The sequence below is a fragment of the Cyprinus carpio genome, chromosome A16 (genome assembly GCF_018340385.1).
Source record: "Cyprinus carpio isolate SPL01 chromosome A16, ASM1834038v1, whole genome shotgun sequence".
Taxonomy (NCBI): domain Eukaryota; kingdom Metazoa; phylum Chordata; class Actinopteri; order Cypriniformes; family Cyprinidae; genus Cyprinus; species Cyprinus carpio.
The window spans coordinates 7,466,040-7,493,120 of NC_056587.1; the positions used below are offsets into that span (position 1 = coordinate 7,466,040).

General features: G+C 36.4%; 1 protein-coding gene across 7 annotated transcripts in view; it reads left to right on the top strand.

The window, feature by feature from the left end:
- LOC109105793 (histone deacetylase 9-B-like) overlaps nucleotides 1-27,081 on the top strand; it is a 52,098-nt gene that overhangs the window by 2,645 nt on the left and 22,372 nt on the right. For 2 of the 7 annotated variants that reach the window (XM_019119064.2, XM_019119065.2), the window contains exon 1: nucleotides 20,494-20,802. The exons of 4 other annotated variants lie outside the window; for them this stretch is intronic. In XM_019119064.2, coding sequence (XP_018974609.1) covers nucleotides 20,691-20,802 — 112 coding nt within the window. In that variant the 5' untranslated portion in view covers nucleotides 20,494-20,690. Of the gene's footprint in view, nucleotides 1-20,493; nucleotides 20,803-25,977; nucleotides 26,027-27,081 lie in introns of those variants that run through there. One more of the 7 variants, XM_042772327.1, reaches the window with a different exon arrangement.

Consider the following 27,081-nt stretch of genomic DNA (forward strand, 5'->3'; position numbering starts at 1 on the left):
TCTCTCTACTGCTGCTGTGTGCTGGCAGAATACAGACGAGCCCAGCTGACAGTCACACAGCTATTTGTCTGCTTACTCCAACCTTTATGGATCTTTTTATATGAAGGCCACAGCTTGGTCACACTTTAGTTTGGGGACCAATTCTCACTAACTAACTATTAACTATTACTTTAGCCTCAGTAAACTCCTAAATACTGCTTATTAATAGTTAGTAAGGTAGTTGTTAAGTTTAGCTATTGGGTAGGATGTAGAATATGGTCATGCAGAATATTAATATGTGCTTTATAAGAACCAATAAACAGCCAATATGCTAGTAATCTGCATGCTAATAAGCAACTAGTTAATATTGAAAACTGGTCCCTAAACTACTTTTTTCTGCACCTTTTATTTATTTTTGCTTTTATTTCAGTTATACATTTTAACAGTAGTATTTTATTTTTGGTTTGCTTTTATCTGTTAAAATATAACAGTCCATCATAAAATATTAATTACATTTTTATTAATTAAACTTATACTACTTCTGTATTTATTATGTGAAAATTATTTGCGTGCATTTTTTACATAAATTGCGACTCTAAGTTGCGCATCATTTCTACCACAATCTAAAAATTCAAACCAATTTTTTTTTAAAACCTAGTGTGCAGTATCAGTGAAGTGCATTCTTGATTTGAAATATGGCATGATGTGTGAAGAAAAGGCAAATGTCATATTTAAGAAAGAGTGTGAAAATATTGTTGCATATTAAGTTTATTTAGGACACAATATTCTAATTAAATTAATGCTAATAATATATAAATAAATAATGAAACTGCTGGAAATCATTAGTAGCCACATTAAATGAACTAGTGAGTTTGAAAAGGCTTTGAGAGAGAAATTAAGTTCAAAAGCAAGGGAAAAAAGTAAAAAGTAAAAAATATATATGTATTTTTAATCTTTTATTGCAAAGAATAATCAGAATTTGGGTAATACTGAACAAAAGTTATGACTGCAAATGTGCCCGCTAAAGTTTCATGTAGCGAACAGAAATTTAAAGTGAAAGTGAACAGATGATAGATTATAACATTTTAAAAACCTTGGCTTTGGGGGAATACCTCTACTTACAGTGAGGACTGACACACTGAGTAATAATGAGTGTAATTAATTATTACAGGACTGTCTGTTAAGCTGAGGGCAAGAGAAGTCTAAAGGAAAGAGAACTAATTCTTTCACTCTCTGGAGGGTCAGAAAATGCCTCTGACATTGAAGGTTGAGTTATTTTAGGGTAGGCCTAATTTACTACGCCTTTTCTCATCTCCAGCTAATAATCTGAACTTCTCTCCAAAAAAAAAAAAAGAGACCTGAATTATTGGAATTAACTGCAGTATAATTTTACTAAAATAAACAAAAATGACTCCACTGAACACTTTGTCATTTGTGTAATAGGCCAAGCTGGAAGTTAACTTTGCGAGAAAAAAAAAACACAGATGGTATGTTAGCGGCTATCAATAAGACAGGTGCGACCAACTGCATTCCAACTCAGCGTGAGATCTGTGATTCCCATTACCACACATACCTGTTTTAACCCTGATAGTAGTAACAGACATTTTGGACGGACACTGACCAGGTCCCATCACCCTCGGGGTCCAGGTCACCACGCTCTGTGATTGGACGGCCCTTTGTTCTAGCCTTTCATGTGTAGTGCACCTGCTTTGCCCCTCCCTTGAGATGTCCTGGTGAGTTATGGGATAGCGGAGGATAGAAAGGCGTGAAATGAGAAATGTGAAGTTGCTTTAAGTTTCCACATGCTTTAGTCACACTAAGTGGTGCCCCTGTTTTGGTGTCTAAAGCAGGGCAGCGATATACTCCAGATTAGTGTGATTGACAGGAGGCTTCTGTATATTGTCTATATTGTCCATGTTCTAACTATATACAATATAATTCCACTGACAAGCAGAAAATATTTAAGCAACATGAAAAAGAGCGTCGTACAGCCAAATCACAGTGATGCTGATATTCAGACAAACAGCATGATTGCAAGTGTGATATTGCTAAAATAAAATAAACAAGAAATAATACATAGTAACTTACATTTTACACATAATATTGATATTTTGCCTCAGCAAGATGAAGGAGTCAGCACTTTATTTAAATAAATAAATAAATAAAAAAAAAACACCAGAAACAAACCTTTTTTTTTTTTTTTTTTTTTTTACAAGGGAATTGATTAAAATTAACATGGATCTTGCACAATACTATGCTACCTCAAAATACTTTTACCATGATTTGTAAAATTTTTATATGTGTTTTTTTTATGATATAGATGTGTATTTTAAATTAATATGATTCGTGTAAAATGAAACAAAAGTCAAAATAAGAGCTCAGAGACATGCTCAGCAAATGCAATTTTTATCTCACATTTGTTTTTGTTAATACAATTGGTTAGATTTAGCGTATGTAGTACTTTATTTTCAAGCGCTATTTACTGGAAATCTAATATCCAGATGCAGTACGTCTGTATTTCATTTTTGCCACACCCATTTATAATATATAGAATGGTTGTTTCATCCCTTAATGAATTTGTGTTTTGAACAAATTGGTTGAATGAATGATTAAATGACTTGCCTATAAAGGTAGTCACCTGTTGCCACCTACTGGCATATCAATGTAACCTGCAGAAAGAGTCTGGTTTGGCTTCTATTTTGAAATCTCATTTGTCCGAAAATCCTGCTTAATTTATTATACATCAAATATCTTCTGACTGGCTGAGATTTGCCACGTTTCAGAGCAGTTTTGCTTTGTGGAAAAATTGCCTCTTGCCAGAAACTTGCTTTGGCTAGTTCACACTATCTTTTATGCTGTTAATCTTGATGGTATGAATCTTTTTATGCATGTTGTTGTCGTCTCTCTCTCTCTCTCTCTCTCTCTCTCTCTCTCTGTTTTTTTTCTTCTTTTTGTAGATTTATAAGTTGCATTGTACACTATCATTAGTGTAGAATCTCATTGTATGTGCATGCATATGATCCTTTATAGTATCCTAGTATGTTATGTTCCTCTTTATATAAGCTTGTGGCTCTTTTTGCATGTATTTTACAAGATATATTTGCAACATGTAGGCTGTTCTACAATCTTTCCAGTTTTCTCACTCATCTGTTTTTCTTTTCCTTTTTTGTCATCTGCAGCTTGATTATAAGGCTGATAAAGGCGGTGGTGTTTCTCTCTCTGATTGCTGCAATGCTATTTTAAGCTTTGCCACAGTCCAGCTGCCCTGGCCAGGGATGCAGCTAGTGGCTCTGTCATGTTTACTTGTGCAGCTGCATCAGTTTGATTCTGTTTGTAGTGGAAAGTCAACAAATCTCATAGTTACCTCAGGGGGAGACTTTTGATTTTCTTACCGCTACTGTCTTAAAGACTGCAAGAGAGAAAGAACAAAGATAGAGAGGTTTACAGCTTGTTAGTCTGGCTGACATCGTAGTGGTTGAGTTGGAAAGGCCAGGGCGGAACTAGATCTGGGATGAAAGGAGCCGGTTAGGTTCTCTGAAACCACTCCTAAACACAGCATGTGGTGTATGTGCATGTGAATCACTGTGTGTCTATACATAAACATTCACTTCCCTTTGTAAATGGTGATTTGAGATGGTAGCAAAACTCTAAAGTGGGATTTAATCGTTTTAAAAGGAAACTGATATGACTTTTTCACACCAAAAGTCTAAATATATAATTTCCCCAAAAGTATTTGGACACTTTTAAGTCACACTTAAATGTATTTATGTCTTTTCATTGTATGAAAAGACATAAATACATTTAAAAACCAAGGATATTTAGTTGAAAGAAGTATAAACGCTTTTAAATGCTAGTAAAAAATCACCTTGACAGCAGCTGATTAAACTAATTTCAGAAATGATAACTTAAAGGAATAGTACACCCAAAAATGAAGAAATTCTGAAAATGTACTCACCCTCTGGCCATCCAAGATGTAGATGAGTTTGTTTCTTTACTGGAACAGATTTTGAGTAATTAAGTATTACATCACATGCTGCACTAATGGATCCTCTGCTGATAAAAATAGCTGATAAAAATAAATCAAGCTGCGTTTTAACTTTAAACCATCACTTCTCACCAAATACAAATCTATAATCCAAAATAACGCTTCTTCCAAAAAAGTCCATCCCTTTTTGTCTTCTCATGTCAAAATCCACCCACATATTTGTTTAGAACTGTTTTCACTTGTAAACAATGCTTGATTTGTGCATATATCTCTCGTGTGAGAATGCAATATTGCAGATAGTGAAGAGACTTGTATTTTAGTCAGACGTAATGGTTTGAAGCAAAAAAAAAAAAAAAAAAAAGTCTTAATGGTGCATTTCATTACAAACATGCAGCTTTTGGAGTTGTGGGGATTACATGTGGATTATTGTGATGTTTTTATCAGCTGTTTGGACTCTCATTCTGACGGCACCCATTCACTGCACAGGATCCATTGGTGTGCAAGTGATTTAATGCTAAATTTCTCTAAATTTGTTCTGATGAAGAAACTAATTTTAATCTGAGGGTGAACTAATTTTAATTTTGGGGTGAACTATTCCTTTAAGTGTTCATATACCATATTGTCATTAATTTGTACATGATTAGATTATATTTAGCCTATATCATTGCCTCAGTGAGAAGTTTAATAAGGACTTTTTAGTATACGCTCCATTTGTTATGTTTATTTGTGTTATTAGATAGCTTTTTTGTGTGAAATTGTGCTTTATAAAAGTTATTAAGATATTCTTTTTTTGGGAAGGGAGAGGAAGGAGGTCTCAAGAAGGATAAATCATGTAAAGGATGGATGGGGTAAACGTGTGCTCTCTAGAAATATTCCGTGGGAGGTTACGGCACTGAGAGCTTCTGGCCAAATGAGTGGGCTGACCTGATGTGCCCTCTGATCTGTATCCCACTCCTCATAAAAGGCTTCTGGGAGCTCCTCTGACAATTAATAATGAAGACCAACTACTCCCACACAACATCACAGATAACTAGAAGAGATTTTGTGTGTGTGTGTGTGTGTGTGTGTGTGTGTGTGTGTGTGTGTGTGAGAGAGAGATGCTCCCAGTAGAGTCATTTTAAAAAGTAGCTTATAATGATTTTTTTTCGGATACAAGGTCAATGCACATTCCAAACACTGTAATCAGAACCATGGCAAGATTTACACTGGTTATCAAAATTATTTATGCACTTCAGGTTAGAGAGTAATTTTTTTTATATACTTAATAATAACATATATAACATATTTGTATAATTAATGCAATGAATACAATTTAATTTTAATACAATAAATTTGAGTGGACTGGATTCCAAAAATCACTTTGACAGTAATTTTGCTTTATATATTAATTAAACAAACTTTAAAGTTTCAAATTTAACACACATTTCATTTTATTTTGGATAATTAATAGACCATAATTATAAATTCTATAGTGTATAGTTTTATATAGTTTCGTTGTGGAATTAATTACATTTACATTTACATTTAATCATTTAGCAGACGCTTTTATCCAAAGCGACTTACAAATGAGAACAGTAGAAACAATCAGATCAACGAGAACAACAACGGTATACAAGTGCTATGACAAGTCTCAGTTAGTCTAGTACAGAACACGTAGCCAGAGTTTTTTTTTTTTTTTTGGGAATATGATAGAAAAGAAAAAAAGGTAAGTACTAGTATTAGTTGGTTAAGTGTAGGCGAAAAAGATGAGTCTTTAGATGTTTTTTGAAAATGAGTAAAGACTCAGCTGTTCGAATTGAGATCGGGAGGTCATTCCACAAGCTGGGAGCAGTCCAGGAAAAAGTCTGTGAGAGTGATTTTGAACCTCTTTGGGATGGCAACACAAGGCGTCATTCACTTGCAGAGCGCAAACTTCTGGAGGGTGCATAAGATTGAACTAGTGAGTTTAGGTAAGTTGGCGCCGTGCCAGTGGTCGTTTTGTAGGCAAGCATCAGTACCTTGAATTTGATGCGAGCGGCTACTGGTAGCCAGTGTAACCTGATGAGGAGAGGAGTAACATGGGCTGTTTTCGGCTCATTGAAGACAAGCCCTCGCTGCTGCATTCTGGATCAGTTGTAGAGGCTTGATAGTACATGCAGGAAGGCCCCCGCCAGGAGAGCATTGCAATAGTCCAGTCTGGAGAGAACAAGAGCTTGGACAAGAAGTTGGGTGGATTGCTCTGACAGGAAGGGTCTAATCTTCCTCATGTTGAATAAGGCAAATCTACAGGACCGGGTCGTTGTAGCAATATGGTCTGTGAAGCTTAACTGATGATCCATCACAACTCCTAGGTTTCTGGCTATCCTGGAAGGAGTTATGGTTGACGAACCCAGCTGTATAGAGAAGTTGTGATGAAACGATGGGTTAGCTGGAACCACCAGCAGTTCAGTCTTAGTAAGGTTGAGCTGAAGGTGATGGTCATTCATCCAGCTAGAAATGTCACTCAGACAGGCTGAAATGCGAGCAACTACCGTCGGGTCATCTGGTTGGAATGAGAAGTAGAGTTGAGTGTCATCAGCATAGCAGTGATAGGGAAAAGCCATGCTCCTGAATGACAGATCCTAATGACGTCATGTAGATGGAGAAGAGAAGCGGTCCAAGTACTGAGCCTTGAGGAACCCCAGTAGCAAGTTGTTGTGACTTAGAAACTTCACCCCTCCAAGACACCATGAAGGATCTATCAGACAGGTAGGAGTTAAGCCACTGGAGTGCGGTTCCAGAGATGCCCATCTTTCTGAGGGTGGATAGGAGAATCTGGTGATTAACAGTGTCAAAAGCAGCAGACAGGTCCAGCAAAATGAGTACTGAGGATTTTGAAGCTGCTCTTGCCAGTCGCAGGGCTTCAGTAACCAAGAGCAGGGCAGTCTCAGTTGAGTGGCCACTTTTGAAGCCAGATTGATTGCTGTCCAGGAGGTTGTTCTGTACAAGAAACATAGAGAGCTGGTTAAACACATAGTTTGATTTGTAAAAGAAAACACAACAAGTTATTTTATTATTTGTAAGTGATGAATTAAGTCTTATTTTTAATAATTTTTTGGCATAATTGTAATGATTTTGTTTGAAATTTATTTGGTTGGTTGTCAGGTATTTGTATAATTGTACAAAATATTAACTAGGTAAAGCGATACACAAATTGAAAGGGGAAATAAGCATATATGACAATACATATAAAAATATAGCTCTAATAAGTTAATGTTATAATAATAATAATAATAATAATAATAATATACAAATATTAAATAAAATGTTTAATGTTAATAAAAATGTTTTATCCATCTCTGATAATCCCTGGTTGCTATGGTCATGCAGGTTTGTTTACGCATTAAACTCCTGGCCACAAGAAAAATATGTCGTTCTCTCAACATAGCACCTCGAGGCCACGATATAAGGATGTTGTTACCTCAACAAAATGATCTCGTGGCCACGACATAGATATTTTAATGTAAAGGTTTTAATGGTTTAATGTTTAAATGTATTTTTTTTCTGTGATTAAAGCTGAATTTTCAGCATTATTATTCCAGTCTTCCGTGTCACATGATCCTTCAGAAATCATTCAGATATGCTGCTTAATTATTTTCAATTATTATTTGTGCTCAGTTATTGATAATGGTTCTTATTATCAATACTGAAAAACTTTTTCAGGATCATTTGTTGAATACAAAGTTAAATAACAACTCTTTATATATAAATAATTTGAAATAAGTATATCTTTACTGTCACTTTAATCAATTTAATGCAATCTTGTTGAATAAAAGTATTATTATTATTATTATTATTATTATTATTTCAAATATTGCTCTAGACTGAATGGTAATGTATCACATTTTCCACAAAAATATAGCAAATCAGCATATTAAAATGATTTCTGAAGGATCATGTGACACTGAAGACCAGAGTAGTTATGCTGAAAATTCAGCTTTGATCACAAAAATAAATTATTGTTTACTATATATTTGCATAGAAAATAGCTATTCTAAAATGTAACTTTATACATTTAACATATTACAGTTTACTGTATTTTTCATCATCATAAAATTCTTCAATAATAATAAAAAAAACTCTTGTCAAGCAATTTAAAATGTACAATTAAAACAGTCCACATTCTACACTACATTCCAAGTCTTCTAGAGCAGAGCATTGTTAAAAGGACTGATATTATGGTAGGCATTTAACTTCAGTGATATTAAACTGTCCCTCTAAGAGATGTGTAATTACAAATTGCTATATACACCAGGAAAGACAAATTATAATGTAAAGTATGACGGTCATTAATATTAATGATAATAATAAAAATATATTTCTGTATGTTGTTATATTTGTATGTTAGTAAGTGGTGTTAAAAATAGTTCTAATGAGCTGGTGGGTTTATGGTGTGGTGGGCCACTCTGTGCCAAAAAGTCCAGGGCCACTTTTTAGCCCCAGTCTGCCCTTGCTGCTTGCCCTGCCGTTGCCTTTTTATTGGATTACTCTTTCGTCTGCCCTGGATTATACCTGTTTACTGGTGTTTGACCCTGTCTGTTTTGACTACGCTCTTAATAAAGACTTCAGATGGATTTTCAACTCCGTTGTCACGCTCCCTTTGTAACAGATAGCATGCAAAGAGAACTTGGTTCAGAGTCTGAATTTGTTCTTTTTAAAAGAAGAATAAAAATCTGAGGTTTTCATTCTGGAAATGCTCAATTATCATTATGCTGAAATGCAAACATGAGTCACCCTCCGTTGAGAATGCCATTTATTCTTCTCTCCAAATAATAACAGGAATAATTTGTCCTCTGTTTTGTTCACTGTGCTGTACACTTTTTCTAGGAAACCTGATTCACCCTGGTCATGGAAAGCCACAATGGCGTAGGTGGTAACATCCAGGACAATAGCAGTCAAGGAAATTTGTCTTTTCCTTTGTTGCAATGTATAATTTCCTGTTTTCCCCCAAGCTTTTGCACATATACACAAAATGAGATGGGATCAGATTTTATTGATGCTCAACTGAGCTTTCCTGAAAGCGTTTCTCTAAAACCAAAGGCAGACTCTTGCTACTGTATATGGTAAATTTCTAAACATGGAGCTTAGAAAGTAAACTACTTCATTGTTAATCCTTCTGTCCAGTGATTTCATAAAGAAAACATCAATTAAATATAGTGTTACACATGGAGACTCAAGCCAAGGAAAATAATGACTATTAACATTCTCCTAGACTGAGCAATTTGTTTGTGAAGCAGATAGTCTCCCCAAAATAGTAACTTACCTAAATAGGTAAAGGATTAAGCATTACTGGATTGTCAGCAGGAGGGGAAAAATTAGGTTGTGTGCGTGTTTTAGCTTGTGAGGATGTTGGGTGTGTTTCCAGAGAGATGGATTGAGATGTTGAGATTATTGTGAGCTAAAACCTCAGATTAACTCAGCGAGGAGCCTCAGCATTCTACTGTTGTGTTGTGATCTCTGATCTGTAATTGTTTATTGGCTATTTGATTTGAAAGGTTTAAAGGTTCTAAGATTTTTTTTAATTATTATTTATTTATAGATTTATTTATTTTTGAGCCAGATTGCATCTCTAAATATCACATAAAATCAAGTACACCATATAGTCAAAACTTTGCTTGATGAGCAGGGACAGAAGAACCCTATTGACTGTTTATAAGACAATAATTTAAATAATAACAGAAACAGACTAGTGAAGAATTCCCAGTACTAGTGAGTATCAGCCCATTATTACAAAATACAAATTAATGTAATTCAGTAAATACTGTAATTAATACAATATATAAAATATAATACATAACGTTATCTACTAAAATATTACAAAAATTATATTTTGACAGAAAAGTTTTAAAATTATAAACCTCACATTTTAGACCATTTTTAAGGAAAGAGATATGAGTCAAAATGATGAATGATTGTATGTATTTTATCTGCTGTGTTAATAGACCTACCTTATTATCTGAATTGTTTATATTTTTAGAATGCACATTATAGCTTATTTTCCATCAACCTGTTAAAATTTACAACTGTGCATAAAAATTCGGTAAATGTACATTTTTACATTTACATTTAATCATTTAGCAGACGCTTTTATCCAAAGCGACTTACAAATGAGAACAGTAGAAACAATCAGATCAACAAGAGAACAACAACGGTGCTATGACAGTGCTACGTAGCCAGGTTTTTTTTTTTATGAATATGATAGACAAGAAAAAGAAAAGGTAAGTACTAGTATTAGTTGGTTAAGTGCAGGCGAAAAAGATGAGTCTTTAGATGTTTTTGAAAATGAGTAAAGACTCAGCTGTTCGAATTGAGATCGGGAGGTCATTCCACCAGCTGGGCGCAGTCCAGGAAAAAGTCTGTGAGAGTGATTTTGAACCTCTTTGGGATGGCACCACAAGACGTCGTTCACTTGCAGAGCGCAAACTTCTGGAGGGCGCATTTGTTCCTTTTGCATTTGTTTGAACAAAAACGGCACACAGGATGAATGAAAATGCAAATTCACTCTCTGACAGCAGGTGATGCAGAAATAGAGCTGCTTCCTCTGTAACTGCTATAAACAAAACAGCACTGCGGTAGTAAACACTGCTTAATAAGGCATGATATGGAGGGAAGGTGAAAAGAAAATGCCATAGAAGTTTTTTATTTCAAGACAATTGGTTCCTTTCAGAGATAGATTTATATAATTCATTCATATTTTAACTTATATGATTTCCCTCTGTAAAACCTTTCATTGCCTTCCGCCATATTTTTGCACAAAACTAAACCAACACTGTATGCTGCACTTGCGCGAGACTGTTGCTAACTTCTCTTAATGTTGGATAGTATTTACTTGAGCTTTATGGTTTTAATGTTAATTTTAAATATTAAACAGCAATGCTAACCATTGAGAATTTCATCTTGTCTTATCGTCACTCTGTAACTGTTCCATCCTTGTTTGTAACCCACAAACTAGAGTGAGCTTGGCGACCCCTTGTAAATCTTTAGCGACCCCCGGGTTGGGAACCACTGACCTAGACCCATCTTAAACCAATTTGAACTAATATTTACAATGTTATTTATATTAGTATATTATAAAGAGATTCTACCTCTCTAGTTTTATCATCATCATCAATAATAATAATGATAAACCAAATGCTAGAATATTATTATACAATATTGTCAGTTTATTTCAAAATAAAATAAAATAAAATAAAATAAAATAAAAATTAAGGTCCTCCTCATTTGGAAATTGAAGTGCCAATTATTTCAATTTCTAATGTATTCAATTTGTGGCAGGTGATGACCACGTGGTAGTTGTCGCATATATTCCAGTGAAAGGGCTGAGGTGGGTTAAGAATGTAGACTGCAGCAGGTTAAAGGTCAGAGAAAGGCTGTGCTTAACCCTATCTAGCCAGACTGTTATTCTGAGGTAAATCAATAAGCTCCAGCAGTCATGCTCTGACTGATCAGAGGGATTTCAATGAACTGTCCCTTCCCTTGCAGTGACACGCACAGCAACAGGTCTATTTATAGAGCTTTATCAATACAGCACTGAAAGGACAGACAGCGAAGCCTCTTCAGAAACAGGCAATGCACAGAGAATACCAATAGAAATGGGCTGAGGAGAGGTTTCTGATGTCATCACGGCTGCAAATGGCAGTGTTCATCTGAGGGGAAAATAATCCATAACAGTGATTTGAAATTATTTTCAGAATATTCAGAATATTCTTCAAAACAGCTGATAATAAATTATTCAAATGGCAGAAATATTCGTTCACCTACTGAACATGTAATTTATAACAAAAATGATGCAATATGTGTTTTCTCCATGGAGGTCTGTAATACCTAGAGAACCTGTTAGCATTCCCATTTATCTCAATTGCAGTTGATCAGCCACATGGCGTGGATGATACAGAAGAGCATACGCAGCATACGGTGATATGGAGAGACACAGAGAAGTAACCACCCATTCATGTCTAAAATTGCTTAAAATCGTTTCCTTTAAAATAAAAAAAAATTCTTTCAAACACGTTGTTCCAAACCTTTATGACTTTGTTTCTTTACCTGTACAATTTTTTTGTCCATAATGAAAAACAGTGGAGTCCAGTGTTGTTTCGAACCCCCATGACTTTCACTGTAAATATCAAATACCATTAAACATCCTTTAAGATATCTTCTATTACATTTTGCAGAAGAAAGAAAGTCATGCAGGTTTGGAACCAAATGATTGTCAGTAAATAATGACATAATTTAAACAATTTTTTATGAACTATCTCTTTAAAAAATAGATGCATTCCCTTGACAATGGCCTATGTGTCAATAGGGTTCTTCTTTTCTTTGCCATATAATTAGACACTTCCACTGAAATTTATGAAGTAAACAGAAGAAGCACTTTATCCACATTATCTGATCCAAGCTGCAAAGTGCTCTTTACCCTCAACCTACATGTCCTGCAGGAAATACCAGCGGAGGCTAGACTGAGTAACCTAATAAAGCCACAGTGCCTAAATCATCAGCGGAAACATGCCCCGAGATTATAACCAGATGGAGATGCTAATTGGGTTTGGACCTCCAATAAACAGCGCTGATGCCTTCGGGCTTCTACGTGGCCGACCAAGTGGCTGTATGAGGATGGAAGCGGACTGAGGTGACAAATTCGCACTGAGGGAGACTGAACAGGTCTTTGTGAAGGACGGAAAGGCAGTGTGCAGAGGAGGGAAAACCTCAGAAGAAGGTGGGAGGAGGGAAGGAGAGCTGATGCAAGTGTGTGAGCGTGAACCTGAAATGTTGCCAGTCTGTCTGTGAGCCGTGTTGCCCCAGATGAGCCGGTACCCATGGGAGGACAGAGATTTCTCATCTGTTTCCAGGTACACCTACAGCACCGGTCTCCCCTGCCACAGGCAACCTGAAACGAGTACATCCTGCTGTTAATGCCACAAACAATTATGATGAAACTCTGAGGGGAGCAAATATGTAGCCATGCATAAACAGCACATATAGGTAAACAAACATATTTCTACGTGGAATATATTTCCTGATCTTTTGTATTGACTTATACCCACACATTCACACACTCTTTTATCGTCATTATCTAAATGAGGACCTTACTGTAAATTAAAAATAAAACTAAGGTGAAAAAAAAAAAAAATTCTATAATCGAGCCATCTTTCCACGAATTGAACCATCTTCTGTGTCAGAGAAGACATCCCACCTGCCAAACGGAAAATAAACCCACTGCTGTATCTAATTAAAACTATACTGAAATGTGAAGTAAAATTTATAACAGTTATTACTTTAATTTGATTAGTCATATAGCACTGGTATCACTTAAGTCCCTTTCACACTGCGATTCCGGAAAATACACGGGTAATGTGTCCCGGCAATTGTTCCTGGGTTACCCCTTTCACACTCCCAGTGATTTCCCGGAATATGTGCGTGCATTCACGCACAACACGTAAAGGTCCCGTAATGACACGTGACATCAGGATGTGGTGTGTGATGTACAAGTCGAAAACACTAGGCACGTTAACTTTCACTTAAGCTGGCGAATGATCTCAGCTTCAGCGCGGATAGTGAGGAACTAACTGATCTCTGCTACATTACAGTTTGCACCGTAGACAGTAAAAGAAATGGACACAGCGACCCCGTTGGATTCAACGGAGACAAGTGAAGTCAATTAGAAGCACGCACTTCCTGGGGGGTCGAGCGTACTGCGCAGACTCAAACTGAGCTTGATGACGTAGATGTCACGTGAGCAACCTGTCTGACAATTGTAAGTCTTCTAATCGCCGTGCCAAGAGAAATCTGAATCACCCACCAAATCTTGCAGACGTTGTTGAATAATTTTGTCCCGTTGCTTTTATGGACTCTCTATGGGGTTCTCCCTTGACTTCATGCCTCCACGTCCCCCCGATAGCCTCATAGACAGTAAAAGATTGCCTGCAAGCTTCTCCTCCTGTCCATATGGTAATTTCTCTACTGTGCGACAGAGAGTCGCAGGTTATGACGCAATCGTTAGCCTATTTTTACAAAAACTGCTTCTACGGGGCCATAACGTAAGATACAAGGTAATGGGGCATTTTATACATTTTCGTGTTTCTTTAGAAATAATGAATGGACAAATGGAGTCTTTAAATGCCTCAGATTTAAAGTTATTCGATGTCAAAGTGACGCCAAAATGAATGGGAGTCAATGGAATGCTAACAGCAGGTGGGGGTCCGCTAGCCAATGGCGGCGCCCATAGATGCTTCAATAAAATATGAAACCCTGCCCCCCTGGTTTGCACACATTTTTTCGTCGCAAACGTTGATCTGCCTTCAAAACACGTGGTAAAAGAGTCGCACGATAACGTGTGTCATCACTACGACACACCCCTTATGGCATTGGTTCTGGCTTTTGTTTACACTGAGCTCGTTCCGGGACTGAACCCGGCAATGTTACTAGGTCCCCAACCCAGGATTGATCCCGGAATCAATCCCGGGACGTGCTTGCAATCTGGCAATTTTCCGGCAATTTTCCGGGACCAACGTGCAGTGTGAAAGGGGCTTTAGCTTGCCTGTGTTTTTGTGTTTCAAACAAACTGCCAGTAAAGTTGCTGTCACATTAGCGTAATTTTGGTAAATGTTTAAGGTAAAAAAAGGTCCATTTTCAGTAGTGTAGTGACATAATGTATGAAGCAAAGAAGTCACACAGATCACACAGAAGTCCTTTTAAATCCAAGCAGCTTTCTTTTGGTCAATGTTGCAAACTTGAATCCATTGTGAAATCTGTGTGTGGAAATATTTTTGAATCTGCGTAACTAATTCGAATCCGTTGCAAAATCTGTGTGGGGAAATCTTAAAGTTTTCATCAATCATCAGCTGAAAAAAAAAATATTCTGAAAGTGATTCCAATATGGTTTCTTTGTGTTGTTATTGTTAGCCTATAGCTGTGGTGTGACCTTCAATATATTCTAAATGAATTAGAAAACTTTATAGGCTAGTTATATATTCCTTGGTATGAAAAGGCCTTTATTATTTGTGGATTTTCAGTGACTCTTTCTGCATATTACATTGTTCTGGTGGCAACAGTGAATTTTTAAGTCATTGAATCATTCACTCAAACGATTCATTCAAACCACTGAATCACCCAGAAACAAAATGCCAATGTGTTTCTCTGGAACACGCGACGGTTGATCTTCGGCTTTGTCTGAAAATATTTTAGTTGATGGAGCAAAACTAGACAAAGAAACTGGCAATACTGGGTCTAAAATGTAAGTTAGCCATTACCTCATATTACAGTTATTCATTACCCTTTTGTTTTGTAGTAAAGTTGTTTAAAAGCAATATCAGCTTGTCTGTGATGGCTTGTGTGGCCGCGTTCCTACAACCGAATCACATTCAAAGTTGATTAATGTTCCGAATAATATTTTGACGGCATACATGCTAACATTGCTTATTTATATAATAAGTATAGAATAAGTATAAAAGTAGTAAAACACATACTAAATTCACTATGATGGGTACATCTTCTTTACTATTGTTTTGAAATTATGATTATTCTAACTCTTTCTACTACTACTTTCATAGTGAGAAGTGAATTGATTTGATTTGAATTGATTGTAAATTGTTTTTTTTAGGTGTAGCTAATTTCTTTAGATATTTTAAATAAATTTTGTGTCAAAAAGCACATTGCTCTAGGTCTCTCTCTCTAATGCACAAACACACACACACACACACACACACACACACACACACACACACACACACACACACACACACACACACACACACACACACACACACACACACACACACACACACACACACACACACACACACACACACACACACACACACACACACACACAATCATTGAAAAAGTATCTTTTCTTGGTCAGACAGTGCCTAATCCATTTATTGGATCTTAGAGTTGCAGAGAGAAAAAGACAGACAGACATAAGAGACAAAAAAGAGACTGAGATCTTTGAAGCAAAGAAAAACAAGTGAGCAGACACTCTGGAACTGACACCTCCTCTCCCACACAAAGTGGTCATCATCCAGTATGGAACAAAAACATGCTGCAGTCTGATCTAATTAACTAAAGAGCAATATTTGCTCACCCGGAGGACAGCTAATGCAGCGCTGCCTTTGTATGGAACGAGGCGAGAGCAAGGAACGAACGAAAGATTGCAGAGCTTTTAGAGTAAACCCATTTGGTGCCCTTGAAAAAAAAAATATATAATGTTCTTGGACGGAAATGTATGGACATAATGCAATTGAGTCTTGGTGTGTATGTGTGTTGCTTCAAGTAGTCTAATGTATTTCTGATGCAAAAGGCTGCAATATACAGTACACTACCGTTCAAAAGTTTGGAATTAGTAATACTTGTAATGTTTTTTTAAAGAAGTCTCTTATGTTCATCAAGGCTGCATTTATTTGATCAAAAATACAGAAAAAAAACAGTAATCTTGCAAAATGTTATTACAATATAAAATAATGGCTTCTATTTTAATATACTTTAAAATATAATTGATTTCTCTGATGCAAAGCTGAATTTCCATCAGCCATTACTCCAGTCTAAAGTGTCACATGATGTTTCAGAAATCATTCTAATATGCTGATTTATTATTAGAATTACCAATGTTGGCAACAGGTGTGCTGCCAAATATTTTTGGGGAAACTGCAATACTTTTTTCAGGATTTTTTTTTTATTAATAAAAAGTTAAAAAGAACAGCATTTATTCAAAATATAACTCTTTTCTAACAATATAAATCTTTGCTATCACTTCTATCAATCTGACACATCCAGGTTCCAAAAAAATATTAAGCAGCACAACAGTTTCCAGTTCCAGCACAACAGTTTTTGATCAAATAAATGCAGCTTTTATGAGCATAAGAAACTGGTAGTGTTTATGATTTTATTAGCATAATGAATTTGTTTATGTGATATTTTTGAGTGGTATGTGCGTGCTGCCTGTGATGCCACACGAAGACCATTGTGTTGACCTTCCCTTTTGATGTGCTCTCTTGTTTTCTCTCTCTCTCTCTCTCTCTCTCTCTCTATTACCCTGTTTTGTTGAGAGCTCTCCTTTTAGCTCACATTTAAATTCAGAAAACGCTCAGGAGCTTTTGTCTGATCCAGCTCATGTCGTGGAGGTGACAGTGCTGTCTTTGGCCAGGTGTATCTGTAAGTTTGTGCTTAAGTGTGTAACTCCACCTCACACTTTGACGCTATACACTTAAATGCTTTAATAAGACTAGAACGAATAAAGGCCAGTGTTGACGTAGAAGAGCTATAACGGGCCCCCTGCCACTTAATTTTTTTCTGTCCATCTATCAGGGCTACTTGCTTGTTACAGACACGAAAATACATAACCTATTCCTTCAAAAACCAGCATGGGAAATAGCGTACAATTATCAGAGTGTAGGTTATCTGTGCGTAAATGATGAAGAGTATTTTTGGATGTAGAGGAGATGGGGTCTTTGAGGAGATCTGGATCTCTTGAACACTCTGAAATACTATGAAGATGCAGACATAACTATACGCTACTGTATGTATAGCTGCAAACCTGTATGCTTTCCTCTGCAAAACATAAAATAAGATATTCTGAAAATTTTGTTTTTTTTTCGTTACACCATTTAAACCACATAATAAAAAAACATGCTTTGATAAATCATAAATATGACATAAAAATCTAAATGATGAGATCTTATACTTATGAGATAAAATTCAAAATTATGACATGCAAAAACATAATTTTGACAAAAAGTCAAAATTATGAGATATTTACATTCAGTCATAATTATAAGATTAAAAAGTCTACGTTTTGACAAAAAATTGACATGGAAGGCTGAAATAATTTGACTTTTTTTTGCCATAATGATGCCTTCTTATGTCAGAATTGACTTTAAGATTAATTATGACTTTTTATCTAATAATGACTTAGTATGTTGTAGTTTTGACTTTTTTTTATCTCATAATCATGATTTTATGACAGTCAAATTTTGTCATAATTTTGACTTTTTAATCAAATAATTATGATTTACCAAAGCATTTTTTTTACTTATAATTAACTTTTTATCTTTTTATTAATTTAAATTAATTTTTATTTTATCATGACTTTATCTCGTATCTCATAATTGTAATTTACCAAAGCATTTTTTAATGGGCTTTTCATCTTTTTAGGCCAACTATCCCTTTTAACATAACTCTGTAATCTAGATGTCTTACACTTTATCTCAGCAATCCAAATCATAGGTTACTTCAGTGGTGCTCTTGGATATTAACCTCTCAGTTGTTTTAATGTGTATGTTTGCATTAGAAAGTGCATAGATGACAAACTGCTGTTCAGTATATACACGCTATTTATAGATGCAGGCTTATAACTTGAGTTACAAGCACTTAAGCTCTTGCCATAATATTTTACTTCTATTAGTAACCCTTCACAAGCACACTTGCTTTAAACTCCCCTTGAGTTTATCCTAAAAATCATTAGCCATTATGCTTGAGGTAGTGCAGTCTTTAAAAGCTTAGTCTTATGAGACCAGAGGACAGGTGAGCACTGGTGTTAGAATGAATAGCATTTCTGGTATGCTTTCTATCGTTATTTCTCTTTCTGAGATGTCTGTGTCTTAAAAATCTTCATCAGATATCACGTTGATGTGACGTGTATGTCTGCTGTTAAATGAACAATGCCATTAATATAAATATTGCATACTGAGGAAGTTAAACATACAAAATGGCATTTCGGAATTGTTGATTTTAGGAGAATCAGTTTTGTTTCTCAAAAAATTGATAAGGAAGACATGAATCAGAGTTAAGTGCAGTGTGACAACAAAAGGGATTGGAGTGAGAGTTTTAAATAAAGATCGGCTGTCACACAGATGGCTCCCCCTTTGTGCTTTGAGCTATTAATTCATCTTAAACACACTTGGCCAGCTGGGAACTCCCTCCTGAAGAGCAACCCTGGCCTCAGTGTACAATCTCCCTGGTCTACAAATGACCACACAAACTCCTGAGAACTGCACTTGGCAATGCAGAATTTCTTTAGAACACCTTAGCAATGAAATATGCCATACAGTACACTGTTAAAAACAAAAGTTCTTTGTGGAAGTCATAAGGTTCCTCTAAAGCCCTAAGGGCTGTGGTGATGGAAAATATATGAGATGGGAGGAAAAATTATATTTCAATGATTTTGACTTTCACATTCTTATTTAAAAGTGTGCAAGTGAATGCAAAGTTTCTTGGGGGATCAAACATTTTGATAGAGAACGGAAAAGCATTGAAATATAATTTTTATTTCCATTTAATTTTTTTTCCTCTCACTATGGCTACATAGTAGGTAATTCTATAGCAGTTTATTTTTTCAAAATATATTTTCATGGCTGTCAAACTTATCATACTAACAATAAAGAAATATATAGAAGATAATATATTTTTAAAACAAATCACTTTAGCACAATAACATTATAAAAGCTAATTAATTAATATTAATTAAATAATATTAATTTAATAAAACTATTTAATTTCATTTAATATTTAAAAATATTATTTTTTTAAAACATTTTATTACACTGTATACATCAGTTATCACTGATTTTATGTGTGAAAATATACCCTTGCAATTATATTTTAGTAAACTTTTTTTTTTTGTAATAAAATTTCTAATTCAAATGTATATTATGTTTTGTCATGTTGTAATATTGTGCCTTTGCATTGTCTTATCCAAACTGCATTCTTATTTTAATCAATACAATACACCACACATGGTTCCTTTTACCATTCATTTTGAATTCAAGATTTGAAATGCATGTACATTTTTGACAACCTTAGAAATGTTGCATTTTACTCTGCATGCTGAGCACATATACCCTGTGAGGGTGTCAGCAGCACGGCTCAGAGCAGCAACGTGTCAAGCGAAATGTGGGGAGGAAATATTTATATCTCTAGAAAAACTGGTAGTGTGTCTTTTTATGGAGGCCAGAGGCATGATAATGGAAGAGAGATAAAGATAGTCAGCATACTAAACCGAAAGAGAGATAGACACAGAGACATACCTTCTGGCTGTAGATGAGGGCCACAGCTGTGTTTGGTGTGGTATTTTTAAACGCATCAATGCTGCTCCAATCCCCACACCGCGCCTGACCTATTTATAGCCCGAGCCGGCCATTGTTCTATTTCTGTCACCTGTGGGCCATGCTCTTGTTGATTCATATGCAAATCAGCCTCCTCCTCTCTGCAGCAAGCAACTTGATGGAAAAGAGAAAGAGAGAGACAGAAACAGGAGCTGAATGCAACTCCAAAGAAGAAGCGAGCCACCTTGGAGGACAAAAAAAAATCTTTTTGAGAGGGAGGGAGGACTGAAACAGTGAATCTGACACATCGGGGAGAAAATAACAAGCAGTTTTTTGTCGGGACAAGAGGAAGGCAGAGTGTAGAGAGTGTGAGAGACTCTCCTGCTGATTCTCAGAGCCACTTAGGTGTCGACTGGAAAAGAATCGAAGAGATGAGCAGAGCAGCGGAGGAGTGAAGCTTTTTAGTGTTAGTGAGGGAGAGCTCTGTCACTCTTCGGGTGTCGCTTAAGAGGAGGAGGAGGAGGAGGAGGAGGGGCGAATGTGCCTGGTCTCTTGAGAGAGAGAGAGAGAGAGAGAGCGAGAGAGAGAGAGACCGAGAGAAGAGGAGGGGACAAGCTGACAGCAATACAGGAAGAGCAGGGCTGGCAGACGATGTGCTGCTAACTGAAGTACTAATGCTCCAGACCATTTACGAGGCCGACTCCTGTTTCTCTGCAGAAAGCATCGGGAAACACCAGCTGCCTCTGACCCCTCACGACGCTGACATGCACAACGTCAACAACTCAGGTGACTCTTTTTTTTAGATCTCTGTCAGTCAGTCAGTCTTTCTTTCTTTTTTTTTATTGTGTTGTATTGTGATATAAAGGATCACATCCTGGACTCGTGGCAGCATCATCAAGAGAGTTTTATCCTGCAGGATTGCAAGATTTGAAGTGCTGTAAGATTGTGTTTGGGGTGTTATTATGCTGTGCGTGGAGAAAGTTTCAGGAGAGCATCTTTCTGTGGATGTCTGTCAGTGGGTTTAACATTAAATCACTAAACTAACAAAGGGGTGGGTCAAGGTACGTGTAATTATCCTGTCAGATGTCATTTCAGCAGAAAGCGTAGGTTATAATGGGGATAAAAACAGAACATGTACAGGATGTTATGCGACTTTAGCCTTTAATTCAGGAGAGAGGAAACTTCCTGACAGAAATACGCTGTCAACATGAAAGGCGCATTACTTTTCGCATTCGCCAAAGACAATCAACCCGTTCTATTTTTGACCTGACACTATGTGCCGAGAGCTTGGGTCTGACATCACTGAGTGAGGATATGTTTGCTTTATTGTCTAAAATTTGAGCGTGACTCATTTTTGCTCTTTGCTGTTGTTTCTGACTTGTGGTCGCTGCGAGAGGGCTGCTCTCACAACCTCTGACCGGTTAAAAATGTGTTGTTCTGGGAAATCCATGATCCTCTGGTTGGTTTTAATGTGTGTTGTTGTGGTGCATATATAATAAGATTGAGTCATTTCAGTTCCTGAAAGAAGGGTTGAGGATATTGCGTCACTTCTTTGTACCTATCATCGTTGAATCGCAGGAGATTATCTGCCTAGATTTCAGCATCGTTGCAACATAACTGAAAGTACGCAATTTTTTTTTTTTTTACTCACAAATCAGCACACACACTGCCTAACGCAATCCTGCCGTTCTAAATATAGTTGTAACCCTGATTTGCACAAAGACAAGAGAAAGACTGAGCTGTTGTCTTTAATAAGGCTCAGCGGAGCAACCTGTTAGTGGCCCCGTTCCGCGCCCTAAACTCCTCCGCCTGATACCGAGCAATTCAATTAATGCTCATCTGTCCAGTGAAAGCCCCGTACAGGCATGCATGGCATTATAAAGAAGTATGCGGTTAAACAACAGCCATCCGCGTGAGGCAGGCAGACCTGTTGCTCGCTCTGTGGGTCAGCTATTCTTAGTATGTTATTTTCAGCTTATAGCATTAGAGTGCTAAGATTAGCTGCCGTGGTGCTCTGCTATCATCAGGGGCACATTAATGCACGGGCTTCAAGGGGCTGAAGCCCAGGGGCCTACACTGGAAAGGGGGCCCACTGGCTGCAGGGAAATTATATATTTTTTTAATAATTATTTATATGGGATTTTGCAGCAGTGACAACAGCGTTCTGTAAACAAACTCACACACTCATTTTCAGCTACGCCCTGGTTGTAGTAGCCTATATAGTGATTGGCTCAGTTTAGGTTCCCCCAACACAGTTTGTATAGTTAGTATGTTTCACATGTTCCATCGATATACTGTAAGCGGAATGTACAATGCATTCGCTAGTAAATAACCACAGCACCAGAGTATCTTTATGTCAACACACAGATTAACAGATGTAACATCTTACACTGAGAGTTCAGTAACTTGCTTGGATGAAATCTGTGTGTCATCTGTGTTCCATAAATAGTGCTGCTTCAAAGTCTCAATTTTAAATCTGGGGATGGAAAAATAGGAATTGTCCTATTGATTAAATGTGGTCATTAAACTTTATACGGCTGTGATTTAATTAAACGTGAGCACATCACGTTTCAAAACAAAGACACAGTTAGCAATTACCAAATATCCCACATTTATGGACACATGCCATGTTGTTTTGATCTGCTGATGATTAATAATTAATATTTTGTTATTTATGGTGTTCATACCTGTAAACTCACATTTCATCCAGGAAAGTTTTGATGTCATTTCCTTTCATATTACCCCTGAATAATGCCCCTAATAACATAGTTTTTACTTTATGTAATGGCTATATAATTCTGCTGTTCCACAAGCGCCACCTTGTGGCAAAGAGTGAATTTGCAGATTCTTTTATATTCACATTTTATGCAGAACAGTGTTGTGAATGTTTTCTGGGGTCGGGGAACCTACTGTAATGCTGTAGCCCAGGGGCCTTTGGTTATCTTAAGGCGCCCAAATAATTCTTAATATCTGAAAACCATACAGTCGAACAGTTATTAACAGAGAGTTTTTCACCGTCATGTGATATGCAGTTAGGATTTACATCTGTTATTGTTGACCAGGGGTCTGCTTGTTAAAAATGTCAGATTCTTCTTTTTGTGTTTAAATTCTTTCATTCTATTGGATGCAAATAGAACTGCTGCCAAATTCCGAGTGTGGAGTATCTGATGTAGTTTTCAGAACATTGGCTGTGATCTTTTCACTCTGCGATCAAAAGACGAACTGCAATTAATGTGTTGCAACTGAGACAAATAGGTCAAGTTAAGTGTTTCTTAAGAGTGCCGACTTAATGATTTAATCTGTAACACTAACCAAGCTCAAGGAAACAGGTTCAAAGCAACACTTTGTGCTTGAAAATATGTGATCAGAGTAGAGCCAGAAATCTATGGGAGCGATGCTGCTGTTGGAAGATGTTTATTGTAATGCTAATGTGCACTCACTGTCAGATTTAAACCACTGAAGCTTGTCTTCGAACAAATGTTATAATCATTCTGCCAATTTAGAATAAAGGAACCACTGAAGGCTAAGTATTCTGTTGAATGAACAAAATATTTTGAATGAACGGTTTGAAAGTCATCTTCTGTCAGCTACTGAATTGTCTTGTAGTAATTTGTTCTGGTTTATTTGACGTCTGCATCAATGAAAGCATAATACAAAGTGTCTCAAGTTTAAAGAACTCATAAAGAGATCTAGTCTAATACACATGCAGCAATTTTATGCTCAGCGATCAAGCAGTCCCTTAATGTAGGTGGTAATTAGTGACAATTAATTGATTCGTGCAGTTTTTTTTTGATATATTTCTGAATAAAATAAATGACTGTTCATGCATCATCATCTTGTATCTGTAGCCTTTCACACTGTGGCCCCAGGCTATTATATTTTTTAAAAATGAGTTTTGGATTATGCTAATAACAGTGAGGAAAAAAAGAATGTGATAATGCGGTCTATGGAGGACTATATTGTAGAAAATTGAGCCTTTTGTAATGCTTATATTATGAATGTATTATTCAACATAATGAGTGGAATGACCCTCTTGCTGATGTTTAATAATGTCAGGGCTGTGATTACATTTGTTGTTGGATAAAAAAAAAAAAAAAATGTTTTTACATACATTATCAAGATTTAGATTATTGCAATAAATAATTTGTATAGGTTTACCAAATCATTTTTACAGAGTTTCATTATATTTAATTTTGAATTCTCACAGATATGCAAATTGTGTTCCACACAAACACATTATATATATTTTGTGGACATTTTGTCCCCCCTGTATTTAATAATGCATCCAAAAATAAACCCGGAAAACATATTTTTGCTGAAAGGGATGATCTGGATTCCCCCTGTCCTGTTTTTGCTGTAAGGAATAAGCTTCTACTTAAAAATACAGCAGCGTTTCCTGCTTTAGACATGCCTGCAGCCCAGAATAACATCAGCCTTAATGAGCACTCAGTCATGCAGCATAAACAGCCAAAAAAAGCATCACTCTGTTTTTGCTAAGAATCACACAGTATACCCTCCAAATATAAAAACCTGTTACTGACAACATAGGGTAAAAAATAGAATTCACTTTAACTGTGCCGGAGACTAATTTATAGGGCACCTTATTATTTTGCAGCTTGCTATCTGTTCTCTGTATGTAAATGATGTACCAGCCTCACTGTAGGGAAGGTTAACAGATGCAGCACTTGAAGCATACTAAAATGTTGAAATATTTATGGTCTTTTTTTATACACAACATTGAAAATGTCATAAACTCTATAATTTAATTTAGTTATTCAACATTACACTGACTCTATCAAGCCTATTTGTACTGGAGAAAAAAATCATTTCAAATTAAAAGGTAGCACATCATTGTGTGTGACATTTCTCCCAATACATCCCGTCATGTATGCATAGACGGCTAATTAAGAGTCCAATTTAGTACCTTTTTTCATTTGAAGGAGTCATGAACTGAGAAATCAAAATTTCCTTTATCTTTTGACATATAAGTGGTCATCGTACTATAAAAACATAAGCTGTGTTGAATATATTGGATATGACAGTAATGCCGCACCACACATGTGTGAATAACTGTTTTTATTACATGGTCTCTATTGCTATGTCTGTTATTACAGATCGTTTGATATGTACTGAGTATTTATGCATTTTAACCTAAATCACTAGAGTGACCATCTATGAAGGATGTAGTCTCTCAAACATACACAGCTGTTAGCAACAGTGGGTGTTTACTTCTGAGTCTACAATGGGGATGTGGGGTTTTTGGGTTTTAGGGTTTGTGGGTGGGGGGGGCAAAACAGAACAGAAAAATAGCCTATTAGTTCTAAATTATGATGTTTTTTTGATGTAAAAATTTTGAGTGGGAGTGTGTGGGAGGTTTGCTTTTATGGCTGGATGCGGCACTACAAACCCAACGCTTTGATCATCTCTGTAATCAACAGTAATTAGAAACATCAGTCTATGAGAAATGCAATGCTCAAGGGATTATGGGAAATGTAGTACAGCAGATGAGTCACCATATCTCTGTGGGGAAAGGGAACCGTTTGGACGCAGGGCAGGATGCTTGTCATCCCTTCATGCTAAAAATAAAACTATGCTTTCGGTCTTGGAACTTGTGTTTACTGATTCACTGCCACATCTGCACTACCATTCTCATCTCAAGTCATACCGTTCAGTTGAGAACTTATAAGTAAAACCACAACTAAAGGCAGTTCATGAAAGCTAAGGTGCTTGAAATGTTTATGGGGGTGGGGGTGGGCAGCAGAATAGCTTACATAAATTTGACAGGGTGCTCTTATTTTTGCCGAGTTAAAATTACCAGATGGCAGATGTTTGACAGTCTTTCACACATTCCCTATATTAAGATTGTGCTCAGAAAAGCAGTTATATTTAGCGCAGTTACTGCTGTTTGCGATTCTTTTTTCAGCTCAACTGAAACAGCTCATACATCAACAGCTCTTCTTGGCTTCATTACACATAATGCTCTTGCAAAGGCACGAGGCCAAAACAGGAGGTGTGAGTATTTTTTGTCTCATAACATTGATTTAGCGCTGATGTCAGGTGAAGCAAAAATGGCCCACATCCCACTGTAGTATCAACAAGTGCCTTATTAACATAATTAAAATAGAGTGGTAGGACTGACAAAAAACATGAACGTCCTTACTGTTCTACAGCATCCAGCCAGTTGATTCATTTTTACTCAAAAATGTATTATGAAAGCACAGTGGACTGAATCATTATAGGTCTTATCGAATGACGGAATCAGTTGAAGTTTGGTGCGGTCACTGGTTCTCACACGTTTTATGTACTAAATAAGAATACGTGAATACTGTACTAAAACACAGACAAAGTTTTCTTTGAGTGCACTGCAACACCACTATTGAATGAAACAGTCGGGGTGACCACTGCGGTCCCTTTCCTGAATGAAGTGAATAGTGAATCAAAACATTTAGAGCAATCACTGATTCACAGACAAATGAGTCTTATGAATCGTTTTTTCTTGGTGAATCAGAAGCTTTCAGGGCAACCAGTGTAGCCTGATTCACAAACTAATGACTCTTAGGAGTTGGTTCTTTTTAGTGAATCAAAACATTCAGAGCAACCAATAGAATTTTGTCTATAACTAATTTCTAAATGACATCAAAAGTGGGAAAAGCTAGTCAAAATACCGCAATTTGTAGATGCCATTTTTATTTTTTAGCTCAACTCTCATAAAATAGAATGCACAGGATTGTGGGATATCATAGGCTGTAAAGGATATATTAATGCTGCCTTCAAAAATTAATCAGATAAAGATATCGCAGTAGACAGGATGTGACACGGTCATTGAATTCAGATGTGTTGCCTTCCTACCTGCGTATGCTGCCTGCATGCTATAATTCCTGAACAAATTACTCTGATGAGGTGGACCTTTTAGTGAATCAAAGAAATTCAGTGCAACCTGTATAGTCTGATTCCCGAACGAATGACTCATATGAGTTGATTCTTTGTAGTGAATCAAATACAGACTGTGACTGATTGTTCATATGACAGTGTATATTTAATACATTATGTGTTTTTTGGTAGTAT